We start from the raw sequence: 25,978 nt of genomic DNA on the forward strand, positions 1-25,978 counted from the left end.
TTTACCAGCTGAGAATTCATCAAAGATGTATAATCTATATTCCCCTTTAAATCGTGAAATACTATTTTATACTAGTTTATTAAAATACTATTTTATTCTGATACTATTTTAACATCTAGAATCGTTCCTTAAATTTTTTTCCATCTGTAGCACAACAGTCTGTGCATTAGACTTGTTTCATTAATAATAATAATAATAATAATAATAGTAGTAACTGTTACGAAGGTCCACGATACTTGCCTTTATCTACAATTTAGAGACTATGGATTAACAAAGTTCTCCATTGTACGCCGAGATTTCGGCTTTCTCTCAAGGGTGCAGACGCCCCGAGGTCCCAAGGGGGCAGCGTCAAAGTGCAGCGTCCAAGTCCACTGACGCGTAACACCAATTAACGACGATATTGAATCAGGGTCTCGAGTGTCGCTGGACGTCGACCATCCCAGGTATCTCTGATATTTCAAGTTTACTTTCCACTCGGGACTCGAATTATTCGTCCCGACGACAGCTGGCTCGCAATTCCGCGAGTTACGTAGTTTGCGGTGCACAACGCTCATGGACAGGCGACGCATATTATGGGGCTGGAACTCGGGCGAAAGGGCCGCCATTCGAACCATTTACCGACAGGATAATTTAGCGTTTAGTCGCGAGACTGGCTATTACGAATCCTTGGTGGCTGCTCTCGAAACGGAAGCAGATGGAACGGTCGCTCGAAACTGAAACGAGGCGATAAACTGGTTGATTGCTCGGAGGACGCGGCTATGCGTTTCGAGCGATCGCGATGAAGCAATTAGTGAATTTGGGGATGCGAGTCGAATCTGCTGATGGATTATAGGATTCCTTATTTTTCGCCTGGGTATTCCTGAATTTGGAACACTGGATATGGAAATGGCACTCTTTCTGGTTTAATCGGAGCTCCGATGCCGTTTCTGTTATTGGATCGTAGGTCTAAGAATGAACACCTTGGGGTCGTTCAGTTGACACGTCAAAAAATCAGGCCACGAGAGGGTCAAATGCAACTCTAGAAGAAGCAGGTTTATATTGAGCTTCAAACTTGATTCGTATCCCTTGCTTGTTAAAATAGCTCGACGAAACTCGAACCGATATTGGATATTTACGATTTGACTAACGATATCGGCAATCGGGGATGATGGATGCCTGCTGGTTATCCTGTATCTAGGATACCCTACCAATTGGGGAGAATCAACTGATGCTGTAATGAAATCAATTCGCTTGAAGGGGCGTGTATGTGTGTGTACACGGAGTTATTCCCTTTTAAGGGTATATTCCCATTCATTTTGATTAGAAATATTATTGCGGAGTTTTATCTCTACATATCCATACTTGGAACATAAATTTTACATTAAAACAGGCAAAAAATTAAATTCCAAGAAAAATACAGATTTTTCGAAAAATATCAGAGATAGCTATTTCCACGTAAAATAATCATTCTTTTAATTATTTTGAAACTCATACGCTCCAATTACTGTCTGACGTAATTACTCAAAGAATAACCACAATTTACATCATATATAAATGAATCCATGTGCAGCAATTTCTACGAAAATCCCATACGTTCCTTGAAACAGAAACAAGCCCCTAGCGATGGATAACTCACAAAAAGCGAAACGCCCTGCTCACTTTTTACAGGAAGCTGCTGCGCCAATTAACAGAAGCAGTGTTTAAACGTTTACAAAGCACGGATAACGAGCGGTGATCAGCAATTTCAATCGAAATATTGGCTCTAAACGCGCGTGAATGTTATTAGATATTTATTGGTCGATTAACGATGTAACGATGAACGAGCGACGGTATCGCTGGACGATCATCGGTCCTCAATGCACTAACTCTATTTGCCAGTATATCGAGTTGACGCGAGGAGAAATTACGTTTGTTAGCTGGACATGAGAGATGAGGGGGTGCGTTCGGCTGGAAACTGTCCTCGGAATGAAATTGCGATCGGAGGAAGGCTGCTGAATTTACTTTCCTGCGACTGGATCGCGAGAAGAGAAATGGAAATGCCGAGAGGGGAAAGTAGATTAAACGGAGCGTGAGCGACGAAAGGAAAAGAAATTGAATGGCGTTATTCTCTGGCAATCAGTCCCAATGTCGATACAAGATGTCCAATCATTCGGGTAGACGGTCCGAGACGAGCAACGATCTCTTGCAACTCGACTGACGCGCTGGGCGAAGGTAAAAATAAACGTAACAGGGAAATGACCGCGGGAGATAATTAGTTGCTTCTGTTGTCCATCGTCTTCGAGGAAACTCTTCGCCTGGTTTTTATTTAGACTCCCACGAATTAGCGACAACAAGCGACAAATTAGACGCCGCGTTTTTTAAAGCTAATTTCAAATCCGCACCTTTTATTCGCGCAAAAACCAGCGTCTCTCCTCGCGCGCTGTCCTTCGTGACGCGACAAATTCTCGCGTAATTTTCCGCAGGAAGAGCAGCCTCGAAATTAATTAAAGGAGCCGTGGCCAGTTTACGTGAAGCTTCCTTTTTATTTCCCCTGCTTGTCTTTCTTCGTACGCTGTTCTTCTTGCTGCGCGTTCAACCCTCGACCTCATTCAGCGAAAATGACCCTGTAAGAGGTCGACAGGTTCGTCTAATTATTTCTGTATTTGCTAATTTTGACGTTGGACCTGGGGTGCTCGAAATAAGTAATCTATTATTGTCGTCATTTTAGACACACGAGAATAGGCAGGAAGGATTGATTCGCGATATTCCAAACATAATTCTATTCTTAGCCAGACTTACGTGAACTTTCAACCCAGTTACGTATCCTCTTTAGTTATTTCTAGAATTTGAATCGACGGTTTAAGCGTCCCTTACTGACCAGGAGAGAACATCTGTTCAATAACAGAGCTCGTAGAGACAGGAAAAGGGGCTGATATAGTGATAATCTGATAGACTTAAATGAATAGAGTAAGCTTTAAACACTCTTGTAAGGTCCTAATGGTTCTTATTGTAAGACTTGTACTCTCATGACCCATTTATTTTATGTATTACTAAATATCATTCGAATTTCACTACTGTTCATTATCATTAAAAAAACTACATGAAAATAGATGACAGTTGTTCTATGCCTTCCTCCGTACCTACATGGTTATGTATAATATTAAGTGAACGACATCAGTAATGATACTACCAAAAAAAAATTGAGAAATAGAAGTTAAAATTTGCCATAAAAAGAAAGATTAATTTTTCCTCCAAAACATTACTCAACCCTTCAGAACAAAACATCGAAAGGAATAACCAAAATCCAAGTCCTCCTACGATAATCCAATTTATCCATTAGCAGCTCTGTTCCTCGACCCAAGTGCCCGCGCGCACCTAAGCAGAGCCTCAGCTTGAAAATCGCGAAAGAATGTCGCGCAAGAGCGACTCGCACCGCAAAGCGGCCTGGGCCGACGTCCACCGCGAGAGATCCTCGATTACACGCGCAAGCACTCGGCGAAAGCTGGCAGCTCGCAGCGAGGGTGGCTCACTAGCAACCCCTTTTAGCACCGTGCCCTCCTTTCCGCGCGCAGAGCCTCTCGAACGTCAAACAGCCGCCTTTCGGCGTTCTTAATTTCACGGGGACCTCGGTAGACCGAATGTCACGTTCGACCTCGTTCCTCAAGCTGCTATAATCACGTATTACAAGCCCCCCAAAGCAGTGGTCGCCATTTTGAAAGATACGCTGGGGTTCCTGAATACAGATAAGCGGGGAGGGTCGAGAATATCAGCGATAATTACGTTTATGGCTCCAGCTGCTGAATTTATAGGTTTGTTAATTGAGTCTGTTTCGAGCCACCGCTAATGAAATTCTTTGTTCGGAATCTATTAGCTTGCTGGTTAATAGTGCTCCTTTTTATTGTCTGTTCAGGGTGGTTGTTGATGCAGTTTATTGCACGGTCAGAGAGCATTTGTTGTGTTTGAGTTATGGGACTTTAGGTTATGGTCAGCGTGTCTTTAGAGGTAGAGCACATATCTGTGAGAGAAATTGAAAGGTATTAAAGATAATTTGGAGCTTCTTTGCTTTTCTCACTACCAGTGGCAAAGACTTGTCGTACAGTTCGAGAATTTTTAAGGGTAGGTTTGTTTGTAATGGTCCCAGAAATTTAGGTTATTAATTATTTGGAGATTTGTAACTTGGAAATGATTCAATTGTTGCTGGGCTCCGTTCACCCTTCTCTAGATACTCTTTTATAATCATTAAGTAATTTGTGAAAGAAAGGGTTAATAAAACTAACCAATTACTACTTAATTAAAACTAACAAAGTCAGTCAGGAAGCTAAACCCAATCAATGGTCACTCTCGAATCAACGAGGAACAGTCAGACTCCCAACACAATCGTTTTGCTAGAATCACTCAATCCAGCAGAAACTTGAATGGTCCTTCTCAAAGTCTGAAGCAGTACACAGTACTATATCCAAGGCTACGAGTCATAGTACCGTGTACCTACGTAGTAACCTTAACATTTTCCACGTTTTAAAGTAGTACAAGAGAAGTTGAGCGTATAGGAAAATGGTGTGCTTTAAATTCTCCAGCAGTCTTCTATACTGCCTTCACTTGCACTTCTGGTCACAGGACTGTTCTGAACAAAAACTCCTATCCACTGGGAAGTTTAAACAGTTTACGACAAAACACTGTTCCAAAGTAGCTCTTAGAGTAGCAACTCCAGCTACCTCGAACAACGATAGTTCTTTAGACGATCTGGGAGCGATAGTAGCAGTTTCTTAAGGGAAGCTTTCCATCAGCAGAGGTGATTTTCATCCCTGCCAAACGCCAAATTCGCGGGTCTGCGCTCTATTCAATTAGTGCAGAAGATTCGAGACGCAAGGATGCCCCGAGGTGGTCGCCGCTTTAACGAGGCGACGGTTCTTCTTCGGAAGAGTCCTTCAGAGTCTTCGTGACTTAAAGGTCCTCGCGCGAAATTGCGCGACAGGAAGGAAAAGTCCTCCCTGTCCCCGTTCTCGCGTCGTCTTCGTCGCCACCGATGGTTCCTGGAACAGTTCGACGACAAGGTTGTCGATAATGCTTGGAATTAATCCTCGTTAGTTGCTGTGCAGTAGACTAATGGCCCTTCAGTCAAGATTAGGCTTTAAATCGTCTCGAGGAGACACCCCTGTGCAAGCTTCTCCGATTCCTCGTGAACCAAATGGCCCGACATCCAAGAACGGCAAATATTTCTCTTAGTTTCGCCGCGGTTGTTTACCGAGTGAAAAGAGGGAACGCGATACCGCGGGAAAGAATGCTCACGAGGACTTCGGTGGCCCCGTTTCTCGCGCCCGCGCCTCTGAGACCCTTCCGGTTTGTTTCGCGTCGGCTTGCCGCCGCTGGCGTCCGATGCAAGCTCGTTTTACTCGGGGATAGAATTTCCGTGGCGTGTGATTTCTTTCCTACCGTCGACCTCGCGACGACTTTGTCGTAATTCGATATCCTTCCGTTCGTTCCACGACGATCGATCCGGCTCGTTCGGATTCCTGGGAGAGAAGTCCATCGTGGATGATAGGATTAGAAGTTTGTGGGGCAATGTGTTTGAGGGGTTAGCGGAATGTATAGAGAATTTGCGAATATCGGAGATGGTTCTTATTTGAGCTGGTTTTGCGATTGGAGAATTTGAGATCAGATTAAAATGAATTCTTTAAGTTGCATTTGGCTACATTTGAAAATCAAAGATGAAAATTTCAGCTGATGAGTTTTCATCATCTAATAGTAGCAGTCTTCGCATCTAGACCCAAATGCTTTTAGGAATACTTTTACTTGCAACGTGAGGCTTTTATGTGAACTTCTGAACAAGCACAAAGATGCAAAGAGTGCTTTAGATCCGATGGATATAAAGGAAACTGTATCGTCTACTTGTATTATAGAATATGAGAGTGGCATCTCACATAATTGAAATAACACGACTAAACTTTGGGGAACGTAAGGCACCATAATTTTTAAGGAAGGATAAAATGAAATTGGAGCGTTTTACGTATTCCATAATAAAATAGTGGAAGCAATATAATGTGATATATTGTATCTCTATATGTTGTTAAAGATACTTTTTACATTAAACATTAAAAACTGAGTTGGGAATGTTATGACCCCAGCATAGCAATCAACTATTAAAGTCGTTTCTAGTAGAACACGTGTTCTTATGCCAGTCTGACTCTACACGTGTCACATCTACTTTGCAGTTCTTCTACTTAGAACGAAGTCATTTCAAACTTACAAATTATGCCACCTACGAGCTGTATTAGTTCCTTTTCAGAAATTGCCTACTACGACCGTGTATATATGCTAATCCAATCTTGAATTTCTGTATAATAAGTACCTACACTTTTGTTCTCATTTTACTTGTATTAGTATAATATTCCTAAAATTGTACACCAAGAACATATTGCCTAATCTCCAAAAACAGAAAACCTTATTATCAGTAATATTATAAAACTTATGAATATTAAAAAACAATCTGCAATCTCTCTCTCGAAACATTACTGAAATCTCAGAGTACCAGAGTAGTTTTCCCAACAAAATTTCTCTTTTATCACCGTCTGTCACTCCCCCTCAATCGACTAGTAACTCTGAATCACATACCACGCCCAAGCAAAGCCCCCGAAAATTCGCAATCTCTTTCTGTCTCCCTCTTCACATATTTCTTACGCAAGATCGTCAAACGTCGAAGAAAAATCCGCCAGGAGACCGTGATTGTCGGCTAAACGAGGAAAAACAGGGAGGAGCATCGTTTGCATATGGATAAGCTGGAACGCTCAAAGTTTAAGCTCGTCAGGATTAGAGCGTCGATTGAAAAACTCGCGGAGGAAGTTCTGGTTGCTGCGGATTCCATCGTTGGGGGAAAAACACGTAATATCCCTGGTAGCGAGCCTCATTTTGTCCATTGTCGCCGGGATAAAGTTGTCGCGCGTCGCTGGAAAATCACAGGCAGGGAGCGCGCCGCGGGAGAGGAGGGCAGAGGCGCCGAGACGTCTCGACGCCGGTTTACCGCCGGTTTATCGGCGTCGTCCTTTCGCAGCCGCCCTGCTTCCCGTCGCCACTGCCTCTCCTCCCCCTCCTGCCATCCCTTTCGCTCTCCTCAGTTGGCTCCGACGCTTTCCTATTTCTCTATTGATCCCTTCTGCGGCCTGTCTTCGGCTGGACGACTACAGGACACTTTCCTCCAGCCGCTGCTGCGTTGGACGCCAGATAAGCGACGCTGATGGACCCAGCGTCACTCCGTCAGCGACTGGACCTTCTGCGACGGGGCTGAGTCCGAGTAATTTCTGTGCGAGGCAGTAACGAGGCTCAGCCTGCGATCGTTTCAGTCTGCGAGCTGTGCTCTCTGATTTTCTACTGTCTTCTAGTGGCAGTTCCTTTTAGTATTCTTTTTTTAAACTTTATTCTTTAAGTTTGCAAATCCAGGGAAGAATCTACAATATATCGTACCTTGTTTGCTTTTTGTAGGAGAAAACTGTGGACCTCCAATTTTATAGGTATGAAGAATAGACTTCATGATTGTAGGAGTAAATGGAGTGGAAGATTATTACTAGTATGTTTGTATGTAGTCTATGTAGTGTAGGTATATATGTGAAGTGTAAAGATACACATTTAAATCTGTAGAAAAACGCAGAAAACAAGTGGATTTAAGACACTTTGGCTCTAGAATCATGTGTATCTACACAAGTGTGACGATGGTTACCATTGTGATATTGATTAAAAAGTTACCTGTAGATGACTAAGTGATAGACGACATTAAAAGCAAATCAAAGTTGGACGAACTACACTCTGATTCAACTTCTGTTGCATTAAAGATGCTATAATTGGAACGAGACTCAGTACTCCCGACAACAATTCCACGAAGACTGATGAAGTTAGTTCGCGTTGCTTTCACGTCGACAGTAGAAAAACTAAATGTATGGTCAAGGGATCCGAGCTCTTATCTACAGAAAAATGACTACTCACGCCAAGATAGTCTCTTCCCTACGCTTTGGCCATGATTCAGATAACTGAACCCTATGAGGAGACGGTTTTAGGTGACCTCGGTGAATTATCATCTCTTCTTTTAAGAGAAGCTTCTATTGTAGTAAATCCAGCTGAAGTGACTTCTGTTCCCATGATTTTCCCAGAGATCTTTGCTACTTCTCCACAGAGATCTCTTCGCTTAGCTTCTTCTATTATCTCACACAACAGTTGCGTAGTAATACACGTGTCTGAAGAACCACCGCAAACGAACAATACTGCGCAGAGAGAATCAAAATACTCTAGAAGAGCCCACTCATGTATAGTGTTTTCGTTCACCAATTACGAACTTTCCAAATGTTCCATGAACTCTCTGTACGCTAATAGAACACGTTAGGTTTTCAGGGCACTCGCAAAGAGAGATGCACTTTTATGGGTACGTTCGTTCTTATTGCTGACTCAATTAAATTGGTTACAGAGCTCAGCCGAACCAGTTTCGGGGCTGGAATGTTTTAAGGAAGAAGCGAGGGCGTTGTGGTAACGGTGGAGAGCACATTTAGTTCCTCGGCGAGTTTCAGGGGCAAGGTGCGCCGACCTGGTCGCGAACAGGAAATTGTGCAATTACTGCCACGATTTGCGACAAAACAACAAGCCACGTTCCATTCGTCTTACGATTCCATTTCCTCCATGGCTATGGTATTAACGTATTCCAGGCGAGAAAATGAAATTCCCAGAGCTGCAACGCGAATGGCACGTACGATACTGGAACGGCGCAGTTGCGTCGCGACGCACCGCGCACAATATGAAACGTGAAATTTAATTAGAAACTCGACCTTCATCGCGCGGCAAAATTTATACTAACGTTAGTCGATAGACCTTGAGTTCTCGCCAACTTTCGGCGAGCTGGAGAGAACCTCGATTTCAATTTGGTTGGAAAATAGTGATGCAAAGAGGCAGAAGGAGAGGAAAATTGTATTAGTAACCTTCCATCCTCGTGATGCAGAAATACATTATAACATTGCGCAAATACTGTTGCTTTTATAAACTGTTTAATCTGTGGAACAGTGATGGTTAATCTCTGTGTATTGCTTACCAAGGAAGCTTGAATATCCTGCTTTAAAATTTGCTACTACCTTGAGACAGAACGTAAAAGAGGAATAACGTTTCTCGTGAAAAGAACTGATGTATAAATTCGACTCTATCGCTCCATCTTTATGTACATTTTGGTAGCTAGCCATGAAACGAGTGTATGACTCATAAAATCCTCTCATCAAGCGTACCCTTGTGTCTCCGTGAATCACTATTCACGAATTCCCAGGTATGCCATAATCCGTCAACTACCTTGAGGCACGCGTTTCATCTATTCATCGTTCATCTACGTGTCACATTCACGTTGTGTCTTACTGATATAATTTGTTATAGGTGACATTAATTTTGATTGCAACGTACATTCGCCAGCATACTGAGCATAATTTTAGATAAAGTTGCTTCTGATTATTTTCCTCGTTCACGTCGTTTTACGGTGGTATATGTTTTAATTGTGTTAAAAAATCTCGTTTAACTTCATTTAGAATTACACAATAAATTAACATTTGTTATTCAGTCAATTCCATTAGTATAGTAATATATTAAGCATTACGATGGTAATAATAGAGTATGGTCTTTTCTCTGGATAACTGTGTGAGAAAACAAGAATTTCCAAAACAAATTCCTGTGTCATTCCATAAAAAAATATTAAATTTCTATTTCCATATGTATTTCCATTCACCTTCATTATTTTTGCACCGTATATTTCATTATATATCACCAAAAAATTGCATTGATGAATAATTATAAAACAACACACATAAACAGACTCAGTATGTTACCATCTAACTCACATTTTCAATATGAAGACTTCAGGGGAAAAACTTAATCAGTCCATCTTTTTTAATTTTCTATCCTTGGTAGCTGAGATGGTGTATTTTAATTATCTATAACGAAACAATAAGAATGAATAACATGAAATTTTAACATTTAATAATTGTACTGAGAAACGTTGGTCACAATAAATGTTCGATTCGCTTTCCAAGAAGAAGTCTAAAGATTTCCAAGATTTAAAAATGTTCTGCAGTCCAGCAGCCAGAGTTTTCCAAAAAACTTCGATACCGAATCTCACTATGGTAACGCGAAACTCAAGATTGAAGACACGCAAGCTTTCATCAAGCTGATCTACAGTTCCCTGCTAAATTATTCACCCCGTTGGCGCGGGGGTTTCCAAACCGACGAACGAATCATCTTCGATGCGTTCATCTTCCACATTCGCTCGTTTCTTCCCGTGACATTTTTGCCAGCACACGAAACACGGAGGGGACTTCCGTTCAGGCGTCGCGACGCCCGTGATGCGCGAACGCGCCTCGAGATTAAAATACTGTTCATCGTCGGCGCATCAAGGACGTCGTGGCCCTCCCCCGAGAGGCGTATTTCATTTTCATGCCGCGCCGTCGACCGAAAAACATCCGAGCAGCGAATCGAGGGAGTTGGGAAAGGAAGGCTGACTCCTGGAATAATATTTCAAGAAAAGGTTCCCCCTCGACGACGATTAATCGAACGATCCTGTGGCTTCCGGAATGCTTAAGATATTGGTTCAAATAAATGTTGTCTCGTGGAAAACTGGCGACAAACGGTTCTAGTAAGTGGATGGAGAGAAATGGAACTACATATGTGTTTGTCACTTCTCCAGAGAAAAGTATTTAACCCTGGAAGAACCGACTGAATAGTAATCAATATTGAATCTACCCTTTCCAAACAAAATATGTGATATTGCTTATGATATGTAAATATACATAGGTACATCTAGTGGGAAGGAATATGTTAAAAAAATGGAAATATTTTATAAATACGTTTATGAAGTATATCGTTGGTATTGATTATAGTTTATTTAGTAATTTTCTTCTGTTTGTATAGGGTTTTTATCAAATAGCAAAAATCGAAAAATATCTCTATTTCGAGACATTACGACAGTATAAACAGGTACTAATATAGCTATATTTTTTCTCTATAAATGGTTTTTATTTTTACGACATTCTCTAAAACGAGTTGTTATTGATAGAAGACCAATGGAAGCATGGTAATTCTGTCCTCTTAATTGGTTTTCATGTTTCTGTAGTTGTTCGTTATTATATTCGTTCACCTCTTCATTGGTATGTGTGATAATAATACCAATAACTTCATCACTAATAAACAGTTTCAAATAGTCCTTTACTATTTGAACATTCTCATTAAATTCGAATCACCGTTTCTAGGAACATTATACATAATGTAATGATAGTACTTCTCTATTTACGACGAGAAATAATTTGACCTCCGTTATCTAAATTTTCATCTCTATTTCCCACTGCCATTATGAAAATTCACCAAATACAGAAATATCTTGTTCAGTCCTCCCTCTTTGCTTAGAGGCTCAATACCTCCTGCTAGATATTGAAATCCTCTGCACAATCATTGCTCATATTAAAACAATAAGACTGAAAGCAAGCATTGGATCGAATGTTACCCGATATCGAAGACCAGAGTTAAAGGCTGCATTACCATTTTCGAACTGTCTCTGAGAGTAAAAGGTATGCTGCAACAAATTATTTTCGTCGCTTCATGGCGCCACGCCGGTCCAGTCGCTTCATCGAAAAATCGATTCCCGATCGCTTCGTTTGCTTTAATAAACCCCGTTCGCGAATCGGCGCGGTTGCGCGAGGAAAGAGCCGCTTCGTTGCCATGTAAATCGTTTTCAGGTTTCCGTGTACCTGTACTCGCTGGCCACTTCGGATAACTTCAAATCGGATCGCACGCAGCGTGACATTTCACGACGTCATAAAAGAAATTTATGAAGTGAGAACCATATAACGTTATTACCCGAAGTGGCTTTTTCTTTGGCCAAAGAGATTTACGGAGTCCTATAAAAGTCGCGGATCGATATGTGATTTCATGGATTTTGGAGAGGAAACGAATACTAAAAATTTCCCTCATAAGTTTCTGGAATTGCTTATGTTAATCGTAATTTTGACAAGGAATAATCGGATTGTAATGAATTGTTACAGGTTCACGGAAGTTTGGTACCCGACTGGTGAACAGCGAGCACCAAGATGGCAGCGTTCGTGGCGAAGCAGATGGTTGGGAGCAAACTCAACGCGGTTAAAGGTAAGCGCCTTCGACGTAATTTTCGTATTATCTTCTTTTAACCCTTCTGCATCCGTGAGTTCATATACGGCTTCTGGTGAAACGCTATGAACTGGGGAACAATGAACATAGATGGTCTGTCGTATGAAGCATTACGAGGTGTTTCATGTGAAACTGTTAGAAGTGCTGAAGAAATTCTCGATGCAGCTCTTATGGTTTACTAAAGTTCTTTCACAGAACAGCATTTTCAATTAGGAGTTCAAGAGAACTCCCCTTCCTTTTCTTTTTAATGGAAGAAATAATTATATGGAATAAACAAAGTTTGCATTTATGTGTACATCATGCTTAATGAAGCTACGTCTAGTTAAAATATTTTTACATATTTTAAAGAATTAATATGAAAGAGTAAAAAATTGTAGTAAAAAATTGTGAAGTAGAATGGTATTCTCTTTTACATTTACTGAATGCGAATGCTTATGTAAATACAATTTTATTTATACATTTATTATGCTGTGACTAAAATGGGTTTGTAATAAGTAGCACCCGCGGTTTTCGTTCTTTTTTTAACGAAGTCACTCTGTAGTGAAGCTTTTCACATTTAAATATGGAAAAATGTTTTTAGTAAACATCGCTATAATAATGAAATCTGAGATGTTATTTCAGAAACTACGCTTTTTTAGAAATGCAAAGATTCATGTATTATTCCATTTAATGAACGAAGGGCTCTCTTCTAAATATCCAGGTGAAACCTTTTGATACCTAATCTTTTAACAAGCATTACCAAATGAAATTAGTGAAGCAATTTCCCTGGTAACTAACAATTTCATACAAAACACATCGTAGCGTTGTGTATGACAAAATTCTGTGTATATTGAACAAAAACGTGTACCATGGATTATGTAACCATACATTCAATTGTCTCCCTTATTTGCTATAAACATAACATTACTGAATATTTCCTGAATTTCAAATGCAACATTACAACAGGTTCATGCTCTGCCACATAATATATTAAATCAGTACGTATGAGATTGCTATATAAAATGAAAAATTCAAATGGAATATTAATTCAACAACAATAGTATCCAATAAACATTAGCAATAAACAATAATATTTCCCGGTACAACTTGCTGCCTCTAAATGGAAAGCAAAAACAGACTCAACAGTCTCATTCTCATGTGCACCAACAGAATACATAATCTCCGCTGCACATCCATTCAGAAAGTATTTCAACTCAACAAAGTTAAACATCCCTTGAACTCCGCGCTTCGGACGATCCGCTCAACATTTTCGCTTTGGGAGCCAAGCCAATATCCCGCTGATCTATTTTAGCAAGACTATTACGTTACACGCGCCCCAGTTATCGATGCCCTAACAACTACGACGGAAGCCTTTTCACGTAACGAAATCGTTCGATAATTCAGGCGGACGTGACCAAGCCGTCCACACTCTCGATACGTCGCAACCGTGGAACTCGTTTATAGCGAGCATCCAGATGAGGATAAAGAAGGATAGAAACAGAGAAAGGTCAGAGGAAATTTTTGCGTAACACGCTCGAACGTAATGACAGTGGACGAACAGCAGTTGGCTAATTTTCGCGAGAACACGTATTATTCGTACATATTCGTGTACCATGGGAAGTCCCCTGAAAAGTATCAGGAGTAATCCTTTCCAGAGTACTTCTCATAGAACATGAATAGTATTGTGTATCGTTGAAGAGATTATGCCCGAAAGGTATGCCGATTTGATTGGTCAGAGTGGAAGAGGACACGCCCAGCCTTACATATAATAAATCAAGAGACCCCTCTTTGTCCTGTGCTGTCCTGAAGATCATCTTTCGAGAGGGGCACAGTACTACTCGTGTCCCATGAGAAGTCCCAATCCATTAGGGGCAACGCATCTCGAGGGACTTCTCATGGGGCAGGAATAATACTTCTGCCCAGATTCACCGCGCAACTCAGGAAGCGTGTAAACGAAGGCTGTTTCATTTCGGCGCGATCGACTGGCAGAGGAGCATCGATCAGGAACGAGTGCGAAACCAATTCACGATGGGTCACGTTTCGTCTAAATGCGTGCAGAGGCGTGAGCAAAAGCGGCGAAAACGAATTTTCGAAGGACTCGTCGACAATCCTTTCTGCCTCTATTTCTCCTCCGCGGAGAATAATTGCCGCGTCACGAATAGCTGGCTCCGTTTTTATCGTTATCGGGAAACTTTTGTTCCTGGAGGACGCTTCAGCCGCTCGATTACTGGACGGAGTTTAATCCCGCGAGAATCGCGCGATTGAATCGAGGAAGGAATTCGTGACCGACAGTCGAGGTATTTCGATCACTGGAAGTCGATTCGGCTATAAGTTGCGCCGAAGACCAATCCCCTTCTAAGGAAATTCCTTTCGCGAATTGGTGAGATTTTGCTCCAATGTCTTAGAAGAGAACTATATATACTCAAGGGGAGAAAGAATGTTTCCTGAGATAGGAACATGATCAACGTGCTTCGTTGATTAATCTGAGAATGAGCATCAGTTGAGAGTGTGCAGTAGAATGAGTCGAGAAAAGTCAGACATGTGTAGAAATATGTAAAATGTAAAAAATACAAGGTATAATTTTTTTCTGTCAACACTATTTTTGTGTCGCCACGAGGAGCCTGACGTCCAAAAAATTACAAACCTTCCTGGATGAATGACAAAACCTGCAAAAAAGCTTACTAAAAAATTCCACACAACCAGAAAGAAGCAAAAGAAAGAAATGTAAGCAAGTCAATAAAAAAAATTCTTCAAGGATTTGCAGCACCTCGAAAAGTTTGGTAATTAAACTTTAATTTTGACGCTCTAAATCCCATAATAAAAGGCAACTCTTCTCCGCCACCAGAAGCCATAAATAATGAAAAGGAATTCTCCTCTTACATTTTGTTCCACTCTAGTGTATAGTTCCAGGGATGATCATCGTATTCGTATTAGCAACTGCTGGAGCAACTTCCCGCGAATAATAAAACTGTAATCATCTATCCAACGAAGGCTGGGCAGCGCTGTTTGCGCGCGATGCTAGGCTCAGTAAATGGCATTTCATCGTCGTCAGCGACGGTATCGGCCGCGAGCGAAAACACTGTTTCACCGTGTCTTAATATATTTTTTCGGTAACCGAAGGGGAACATCAGTCTTACAGCTGGTAATTTTCCTCGCGAATTAAGATTGATCGCTCGCGCGGCTCGGATAGAAAGAAAGCATTAGTTCAAATGACGAAGCAGCGTTCGCTACAGGGAAAAAAGAATTCTTTGTACGCTCGCGCCGCATATTTTTATCGCATCGATCGTCAGTTAAAAGAATCTTTCCTTAAGCGTGGCGGTGATGCGACGGATAACACTCGAAATAGAATCTGCGCCTGTGCCTCCCTTTAATGCTGTACACGTAACTGTGTCAGCGACGTATAAAAAGCCAGGCCGCGGACAGAGCCTGTTAATAAACTCGATAAACGTGGCTCGACTCCCGACATTTTCGATTACACCGAATATCGTGTCCCCCCCGAATCTGTCTCGCGTTTGCGCGAATATTATTCAGGCTGATGAACGAATCGACCGTAGCCTTAATGAAAGGACTGTTGCTAACAGGAATTCCGCGGGATTTCGTCGGTTGAAGCCATGCACGTGCATACATTATTGTCTGCAGACAGCCTGTACACATTTTCCGCGGACATTATGCGTAGACTGTCTGCAGACAGTCACAATACAATGTTCTGTAGCAACATGACATGATGTCCATGGTTGTGTCAGGGGGTTGGTTGCTTTCCACTTCACAGGGAGTGGCTCAACCTTGTCATGCCACGGCCTGTCATAATTTCTTGCTTATATATGGTGCGTGTCATGAATAGTGTATATGGAAAATGCTCCTGTCAATGGTAAACTATGAATATGTAACATCGGTAATTAAAGGTATAATAGTAGGCTGGTTTTACGTGGTGAAAATATGTGAACCCTCTTTACAGGGCGCTGTGAATTTATATTATTTAATTATATACTATGCGCGATATTTATCATTAGTGTGGGGTACATAAATTGTTTCGATTGATTTTTTGGAAAGTATTATAGGCAGTGAAAATATTTCTTTCTAAGAATATAAGTTTTGTTGAACCCTTTATGTGATGTAGGAGATATCAAGCTGATAAAGTGGTGTCTATTATTTTTTTTATTTAAATGAAATTTCTAAAATACTTGTATAAATTCCAGCAACCTTTAGAGATGATCTTTCGTTTATAGACAATGCGTGTAAACGTATAAAGGACCTCAGTGAGGACCGAATTGCAGGAATTCATTTGTCTCGGTTAGAGTCGCGCCAAGGGCCATCGAGATCTCGAAAGCTCAACATCGTTCGGTTACGGGACAATTATATAATTCGCGGGCAACTTTGCCGACCAATCGGCTGACGACCAACTCGAAGCACTCGCGAATTAAATTGCTGTCAAATTGAATCGAAACGCCTAATGGAATCACTTAATCGCCGACACGCCTCGTTAACGACTTGCTTTCGCGAGTCCACCTGTGAGTTAAATTCCTCTTATCTATGATCGCTTCAGTCTCAGGAATTTCTAACTTGTATCCCTGTCTGCTATGCTTTGAAATGTGATTACTCTTTTCTTTTCTAACTCTTTAGTTGATAAATAGATACTCGGCATTATTATTACTACAAATCCATCAGTAATTAATAAAGATAGGAAGGGTGAGATTAACTATACACATTCCTGATTACGTGTTATTGCTTTAATTAGTATTTCATTTGTGATAATAGCGCACACTAAATGATCAAATTACTATTATGATCATTTTGAAATTATAGGATGAAATTTGAGCAACAGTTGAATCGGATATACAATCTAGAACGAAATTTTTTCACTATAAAAGAATCACTGAAAATTACCTGGACATTTGCAATAAAATAGTACATGTAACAAATCCCAAACCTTCCTTCTACTCTGTCTTCGCAGTAGCGCAGCCAAAATATAATGTGTTAACCATCCACTCTACCACATTACAAACATATGTAAAACATTTTAGCAAACATTCGAATTACAATTAAGCTCGGCCAATTAGAGTGGAAACTGAGGAGGATCAACTGCGAGCTAAAGTTCACACGGCCGTGTGACCAGCTTGTCAGTCTGTTGGCAGCTAGAACGATGGCTCGCAATAAAACTTCCGTCATTAACGCAAAGTTTCAGGTCCACGGGCGGATGGCACGGGAGCCAACCGCATCGCGAGGAATCTGTAATGGAAAACAGAGACCTTCGTCAAGCTCCGAAGCCTCGATCTCGAGTCTTTCTTCGGGCCAGCCTTAACTCACTCGGACACAATCAATCTATCCTCCCCATCGAGTCTCCTGAAACTTCTTTGGCCTCCTAGCTCGCTCGTTTTCCCGATGCCCTCCATTATGTACACTGCCAGAGGAATCGTCCTTGGTTACGATCGCCCTCAGTTCCGACTGTGGAAACACGTAGCGAGAAATCACGTTTCCGATGTAACTTTCAAATGGCTCTCGATTTCTCAGGTGTTCTTGCTGCAGGAACGCAATGTCCTCGCTTCGTTCGGGGATCCGCGCGATTTGTTGGAATTTGGAGTGTTAGAGGCACGTGGAGGTTTGCGAGGGAATTTTAGATTAAATGTTTTGGTTGGAAGTATCGAATTGGCGCGTGAATTATTGGTTTTAGATAATTAAATTTGTTGGGTAATATTTCGTGGTTTAGATGTTGGATGCTAAGGGGACTATAACCACTTTTTATACAGATAATAAAATACCTGTTCACTAGCTTATGAATGCTCTAAAGTATGCAATCGAATACTGTGATCATGCAGGTAGACTTTTTGTGCTTGAGTAATAATTGGACTCAGGGCTGAAAGAATGCTTCACCTTCTAAGTCGATAACATCGTCGACCTATTTCTGAATATCGGCAATATTCGAAAAATGTAGTCCGGAGAGACTCTCGATGCACAAGAATCTTCTCTTGAGGCTATCATGAAATATTTACTTTTCATTTTCGATAATAATTTTCAATGGAAAATTCTTTCCAGTGTCATGGATGAACAACAAGTTCCACATCCTGAGGCACTTGTTTTCTGATAATACACTTGGGATCCTTTTTTGCATCTTCCCTGTTGCATCTATACTTCCTTTCCTTGTTAAATAAATATTTAATATTTGCACATATTTATGGAGCATAGCATCCAGCGAGCAAAGAGGATAAGAATGCAAATGAAAAATAGCTGAGGAAGGTAAAGAAAAAATATGTAAGAATATCTGTCCACACGCAAAGAAAAGTAAGGAAATACAAGTTAGTTGAAAATTGTGTGTATTAAACTGCAGAACCCAGAACCCAGAACTTCTTGAAACTCTTTTAATCATTATTACTATTATACAATAATTGAGCCACTCATTTGTCAAATCGGTCAACTTTATAAAATAAAAATACTCATATTTGCTTTAAATATAGAAAATTGAACTATAATTTTAAAAAAATTCACAAAGTGAAATAAATTCTTTGGCCTATGGATAGCTCAATTATAACAAGCTTTACTCTACATTTAGCAAACCCTACTACTCTTGCTTCTAATTAGTATTCCAAAACAAATGTTCAACTCATTTACGTACATCGTAAAAGCAGAAATACCGAACCACTTACGCTTTAATTATACCATTCCGAAAAAAAATCATCGACCAGTTCAGTGATAGCAAAATTTTCCCAATTTTCAAATCGTCAACCGCCGAAACAGTTTCCCCAGCAATTATCACGGTTTGTCCGTTCCGATGTAGAGCAGTCGCGAGTGGGAGGAGAAGTCGGAAGTTCCGAGAGCCGGAAACCAGTGGTTTGTTCGAGGATGGACGAGCGAAGCTTTAGCGGGAGCGCGGTGGGAAAGTTTCACGGAGCCCGAAGGGTGGACGAATCGAATGGCAATTAGTTTGGGGTGACCTGGATGCGTGTCTCCACATCCCCCCTCTCTCCAGTATCCCTTTCGACCTCTCATCCCAAGCTCCTTTTTATCTCTCGCCCTCTGTGTAACAGCCTAACGCGGGTAGGAGTGAGGCTTCACGAAAACAAAAGGGGTGGACGAATGTGGGTGACCGAAAGAAAAGGATGTCACTGTGTGCGTGGACGCGAGTTTACCCATCCCCTTGGTTTACGTTCGAGGGTAAGACAGGGTACGGTGGAGGGATGAAAGGCCTGCGATCGAGGGTGCGTTCAGGAAGAGGGTGGGCAGCGGGCAGGCTCGATTCAAAGCGACGACGCTGTGAAATTCCAGCGTAGGTTTTGCTAACCGAGTTGCATTTATTGCTTCGAAGTTAGCCTGGCGAACTCGTTCACCTTTCGACCTCATCCTGTCCTGGAGAGCGTCCATTGCAGGTTTTTCCTCGGCCAGCTGGTTAATTGAAATCCAACGATCGATCGACCGCGACCTACGCCACTGTGCGATGCCACGATGGAAGCCAACTGAATGGCTTTCATCCTTCGACGCGTCCCGCCACGCTGCTTGCGCTTCCTCTCGTTGTCTATCGCATTTATCATCGAGCATTCGAGGGTAGGTAGAAGCATCTTGGGAGACGATCGCGGAAGGTCGCGGGGAAATCCTGAAAATTTGACATTTCTCTGGGAAATCTTCCTATTTCACGGTACTCATTGTCTTCGCGGATTGAATCGGATTCGCGGCTCAAAGGAGCCCGATCCCATTCCCCGCGGATTTATTTGCCAGAGAGCGATACGATGCGCTCGAGGACGTCTGCGTTCGATCGACGTGCAGCTGTCGCCCATTGACCGCAATTTATGTCGGATTTAAACCTGATGAGCTGCGTTTCGACAGTCTATTGGCTGCAAAAATAAACGATAAACCCCTGTCGGGAATGATGGTCGTCCATGTTAAATTGGAACGCTTTTTCATGATTTTAAAAGGAATTGAAAGGGAAGGGGTTATGTCTCGCAGATTTATTGGAGATGAATAACAGCTCTGTTATGTTAGTGGAATTAGGGGAAAACTATATATTGGGTGGGACAGTAATGATAGGAAATAACTAGCTTATTCATTATTCAATAAATGGGATCCATACTAGTTAGGATTTAGGTATTTACGTAAGATTTCTCTAATACTTTTGCGTTTGATTGTAGTTACATAAGAAAAGTATATTCAGAGAAGTATAGCAAGATTGAAGAAGAAGAAATAAGGTCTTATCTAAAAGGAAACCATTCTATGACTTTTCCTCCTTCTAAATCTACTAGAAATAATCAAATTTACTACAAGAGTGATACATCTAAAGAATCATCAATTTTGAGACGTCTGCAAGAATTAATTCTAACACTAAGCTACTTATATGTGTATCTACTATATTTGATCTTCAGTATTTTAAACTATATATTATTAAATTGTAGCAGAACAAATGCAAGTCGACTTTCTAAAAAACTTATTTTCCTTACTGTTAGTTATTTCACTCTTCTAGCAAACCAATAACATCTTGGATAAGTGGTCATATCTACTCAGCATTCGTCAAAACCAATTCATTTCAAGAAGCAATCTCCATGCAAAGAATTTATTATCACACCTGACTTATTCTTTAACAAGGCATTAGTTCATACTTACTCACATTCACGCTACGAATACTGACAGTACAGCAGCAGGCAAGGCGCGATATTTACGGCGACTGGATACAAAGATAATTATCTCGCGTATTATAAATCACGCAAATGGTATGCAAATGTCGCGGCATTGTTTCGATTCACGGGACGATCGTCATTATGGATGGTTTATTCGCGCAGTTAGCGTTGCGTGCACGCCCATCCGCTGCGTTTTCGGCGTGGATGCTCGTACGTTACTAAACTCTTCGCAAACTCGTTTGGGCAATGATCGAATTAACTTACCTATAACGATTGCGGCCGAAGTTTGCATAAACTCGAGCATCGGTGAAAAGTGGACCAAGATCGTTGGATTAAACGATATTATGCTCGCGTGCACGCGTGTTCAAGGAAGTTCAGTCCAGCCACGAAGTCTCTAATGGAGCACGAAGGATTTGCAAGATTAATCCAACTACTGTGTCGAACTTTCCTCAAACCCCAAACATAACAAACTTCTTTCGAAGAGCTCTCTTCCTTGGAAATTCTAGCGGCTAGAAGGTTCTGCTCCATACAATTCGCAGGACTTTTCAAGATGTAATCTTTGGATGAAGGATAAGTCTCCTGTTTTAGAAAGTGTCACGGCTACAGAACCGCCAGCAGTCTCTGTTATTTGTTCTCACAGAATTTTCGTAGCTTTCGTTCTCCAAATCTTTTACTTTGCTTTCATTTTCTGCCTATTATTCTTCCCTCAGCTTCTCAAGGCTTCGTTCAAGCTTGGTTAACTTCTACTCTAACCTTAGATCTTTTCTGATACCAATTGTTTCATTGGATAAATTGAGTGTACTATTCTCTAATTACACGTATCACATCAGAAGAAATAGAATTTCTTCAAAACTCAACTTTTTAACCAGCACGCAATGAACTCCCCAGAAATTAGCCAGATGCTGGACATTTCAGTTGGCCAGGTCTGACTATCGTTACCTCGATTATCCGAAATACGGACCACGACCAAACGGGACCAAAGCCTGAACTATGGCCGATCTAGGCTGTGGTCGGAATTGGTCAGGGCGTAGCTGCAATGCTGGTCAGCTCGATGTGCTCGCGTGGTTCGCGGGAAACCCGACAGTATGATCTCCGATGCAATTTGAATGAACTTCTGCGTTAACTCTATTTACGACCCGTCTAACTTCCTTTTTCATCGACTACTAACTGGCACAATAACTAATTCCACTTTAGTCGAAGTTGCTTCCTGCTTCCTCCCGAAGCTGAGCTCCTTCTGTTATTCGACGATCCAGCATCCATATCACGATCAGAAGCCCCCTTTAGCCGTGTACTCCCTCAAATGGGTCACACGAGTGGTCGCGTATTGTTTTCCAAAGTCCATTCGTGTCAGCGGCAGAGAAGCAGCATAATATCGTGGCTAAGTTGACCCTCGAATATACCATGGGATGCATAATTAATTGGGATGATTACTTGGAACGAGGAAATGTCGATGGGCAGATTATGGAAGAGAACACTATGAGCTCCACTTTAATGAATTTTCGTCTGGTTATGTGTACAGTTCATTAAGTTAAAGTCGTCGATATTCTTTTTTAAATCCTTTGATGATGACTTACGAGGTATTTACGAGTACAAATTCAAAGTGCTTCACGTGGAAATTTGAGTATTTGAATATCTGTACTTATAATTGAAAATATCAAACATTTACAATTAATTATAATTATTAAATTGTAAATATTTAAAAATTTTCAAATTTCAGTATTTTATGGTATGAATTTAAATATTTAAAAATTGTAGAATTTGAATATTTAAAAATTGTAGAATTTGAATATTTAAAAATTGTAGAATTTGAATATTTAAAAATTTTGAAATTTGAATATTTAAAAAACTGAAATTTGAATATGAAAAATTTGTTTAATTTGAATATTTAAGTAGTTCATAACCAGAAAATCCCCAGTTTCTTAATTCATTCCCCAGTCACAATGGTCCGCCACTCGTTAATCCACAAATTGCGAGATAGCCTCCCGATTTTCCCCTCAGTCTTCAAATATCTCCAAAAATACCTTCTGCTCGACAACCAAATATCGTTGCCCTCTCACCTCGCGCTGAATAATGAAAACGAAGCTCTTATTCCGTCGTTATCTAGCGACAAGATGGGTGTCCACCCTAGGCTCGCCTACCTGTTTTATAGCCACCCCGCCCCGCAGTAATTACACTAATAAAACCGATTGCAGGCCTCCTACGGTGGCCAATTTGGAAATTAGTTTCAAGAGGCTGGCCTGGAACACGTTTCAGCACGGCGCGTGACATCGAGCGCGAGCGATCCGCGGCGAGTTATTAAATTATTCGCTGACGGTTGCGCAAAACGAGGCGGAATAATTAAACGTCACTCACCAGCCTCGGTAAATCATCGGGCAAATTTAAAACAAACGGAAACGGGGGCTAATAATGCGCACGCAAATCGACCGCGACTCAACAGCCGACAGCGAAACGTAGACGAGACATTTTGGTGGAATCGTCTCTCTCTCTCTCTCTCCTTTTTCCCTCCCCTCCGTGCGCGCAGTTTTCAGCGCTGTTTCGCGCGAAAACGTCGAGCCTCGCGCGTCAAGAGGGAACATCGCGTAGGTGGAAGCTGCCCGAAATAATTCCCGAGTCTGAGCGTATTGTGCGCCCGTGACCCTTATCTCGGGATTGTCCCGCGTTAAATAAGAACAAAAGATGCGCTTTTGTGTCCCGTCGGCTTTGTACCACCGTTGCTCCAGACTTCTGAATTAATCACGCGGATACTCCATTTGCGTTGTCTCTCGTCGCCAAGAATCCCCGTGGACCTTCGAGGAGCCTCGCTTTCTTCTTTCCACTGCTTCTTCGCGGGTGATTAGACGGGTTTTTGTTCAATTACGAGTCGGTGCGGGGCTGGATCCTGGATTCGCTCGTTTAGGTGCTTGCTCGGTAATTAGAGTGTCCCTTGTTGTCGCTGGAACTTCTTAATTCCTCGACTAACGATGCTCTAGCTGTGCCACCTGCTTTGCCTTTCTCTCCTTTATTGAGGATTGCATTTTTGTGAAGCCTTTGCGGAGATAATGCTCAGCCCATAACCCTCGTTTATGGAATCATTTGTCAGGAGTTTGTATGTTTTTTTGAAGCTTGTAAGTGACGCTGATAAGGTTCGCTTTTCCTGCGCGGAGCAATTTATTTTGGATGTTTATGCAGTTATAGGAAAAACTGATGACAATAGAGGGTTGGGAGGAAGATAGTAGGTCAACGTTTAAATGTGTCTCTCAGCAGAAAATTATCCTTTTGTTCGAGAAATGAGGACGAAAAAGCAAGAATTATACGTAGATATAATGAGAAACCAGTTGGGAATGAAAGAGTTTTTTCCGATTTTATTAATTGCAGCAGACACTTTCATTCTTTCCTTTTTCTTTTTTACAGATATAGTATTTAAATAAAATTATTCGTACGCCTTTGGATATAACATTCACTATATATCAAACAGATATCAAGAAGAAAAATACACTTACACTACCCATTTATAAATATTTTTAGAAAACACTTTTGCTCCAAAACAATCACATAACTTTCCTTAAGATTTTACATATTTCATCAAATTCTGCGTGATTTAATTCAATCATTGTTCCCAATAAATCTACCCTGTTTAAGGCTGTGTCACTCAAATCCAACAATAAAACATCTTGAGAGAGAAAAATAAAACTGCTTGTCCTCGAAGTGTGCATATTCGTCGTACATTGTTTCTCGTATGCAAAATCGTCCCTCAGAACTGGCTCTTCTCCGCAAACGGATTCGCGTTCCGTCGTGAAAACAGTGCTTGGAGGACGGCCTAAAAAGCCGACCCTGTATTTCGAGGCCGAGTTTTTGCGGTTGGACGCGCACACAGCGAACATATCGATCGAGCTTCAGAGGTGGCAGGGATGAAATTGCAGGGTCGTTGTAAGGTGGTGCACCAGCTAAAAATAAGCGACTAAGCGTTGCCACCGCCGCGCCGACCAACGAAATATCTCTCCCGTCTTGTGTATTTCACCACAATTCTTTCCTGTCTGCCAGCGGAAATAAGCAGAACGCGAACACGTTAAAGTACACGCAAGTTTATCGACGAAATTATCGCTGAAAGAGATTCAAGGTTGTATAGTGGATGATAGAGAAAATTTTATATCGTAAATGAGCCAATGTAAGAAATAGAGACAAGTATTGAGGATTATACTGCTAATAATACATTTTGTATGATAAATAAAAATCTGTACTTATCTTGTACAAAAATACATTTAAATGGTATTGACGTAGCAATATTTTAGGGTCTCAGAATTGCATATGGCACACAGTAATTCATTTTTCAATGTCGAGAACATAAAGGTATAAAGTGTGCTGATTTAATAAAAAAATTGAAACTCAATATATTTGCAAAATTAAAATCCTCTTTTCAAGATGAATAGTTAATGCATCATTGATCATGCTTCGTAATATGATCCTCAATAAAATTGTGGCCCAGTTTGAGTAAATTGAATAGAAACGAGATCACTCCGATGATGCAAAGTAAACGATGAAAGCAGTAAAAAGGGGAACGCTAAACGTTACGAGCAATTGGCAATATCAATGTTCAGGTCTTACGATTAGTCAACTGGAATCATCGAAATTATGCTCTGTTGACTGAAGATATACGGTGCGATTAATTCTTCGAATCGAAACGCGATTCAACTGTCAACTCAACGATTACGCGAACGATGGCTTACGAGCTTTGGCCAATAGAAAATTTAGCAGATCGAATTCCCTGGATTTACAGATCGTACAATCGACGAATTACAACGATGAATTTTAACCAAAGCTATATTGACGCCAGATCAGTGTAATTTGGAATCGATGCTGGTGGAAATTATTAATTAACGATATGTGCATGAGGGATTATTTAAACCTTCCTATACAATTATCTTGTAGGACACTCGTTGTCAATAATATTTCAAATGAAATTGACTATTCTCGAAAACGAGAAAATGCGAGATATAAGCAACAATATTCATACATAATTTCACAGAAGATGGTTTAATTAAAATTTTTAAAATAATAGAGCAAGTTATATTTAAAATACTGTTCTACATACCGAAATATTCCATAATCGATTTCTAAGGAAGACTGAAATTGAGTACCTTTAATGTGATTTTGATGAGACGAAAATCGCCAACTCAATAGATATGAGAAGTGTGTCTGACTTGAAAGACTTCTACTACTGGCATCGTTGCGTCTGACTTGCCTAATACACGGCGGCAGTAGAATGAGTCCTCTAGTCAGACACATTTCACTCACACTTTAGGTAT

General features: G+C 41.0%; 1 protein-coding gene across 1 annotated transcript in view; it reads left to right on the forward strand.

The window, feature by feature from the left end:
• Cpx (synaptic transmission protein complexin) overlaps positions 1 to 25,978 on the forward strand; it is a 265,288-nt gene that overhangs the window by 93,733 nt on the left and 145,577 nt on the right. Inside the window, exon 2 of the mRNA XM_076385612.1 lies at positions 12,000 to 12,099. Coding sequence (XP_076241727.1) covers positions 12,045 to 12,099 — 55 coding nt within the window. The 5' untranslated portion in view covers positions 12,000 to 12,044. The remainder of the gene's footprint in view (positions 1 to 11,999; positions 12,100 to 25,978) is intronic.

The sequence above is a fragment of the Calliopsis andreniformis genome, chromosome 9 (assembly GCF_051401765.1).
Source record: "Calliopsis andreniformis isolate RMS-2024a chromosome 9, iyCalAndr_principal, whole genome shotgun sequence".
Taxonomy (NCBI): domain Eukaryota; kingdom Metazoa; phylum Arthropoda; class Insecta; order Hymenoptera; family Andrenidae; genus Calliopsis; species Calliopsis andreniformis.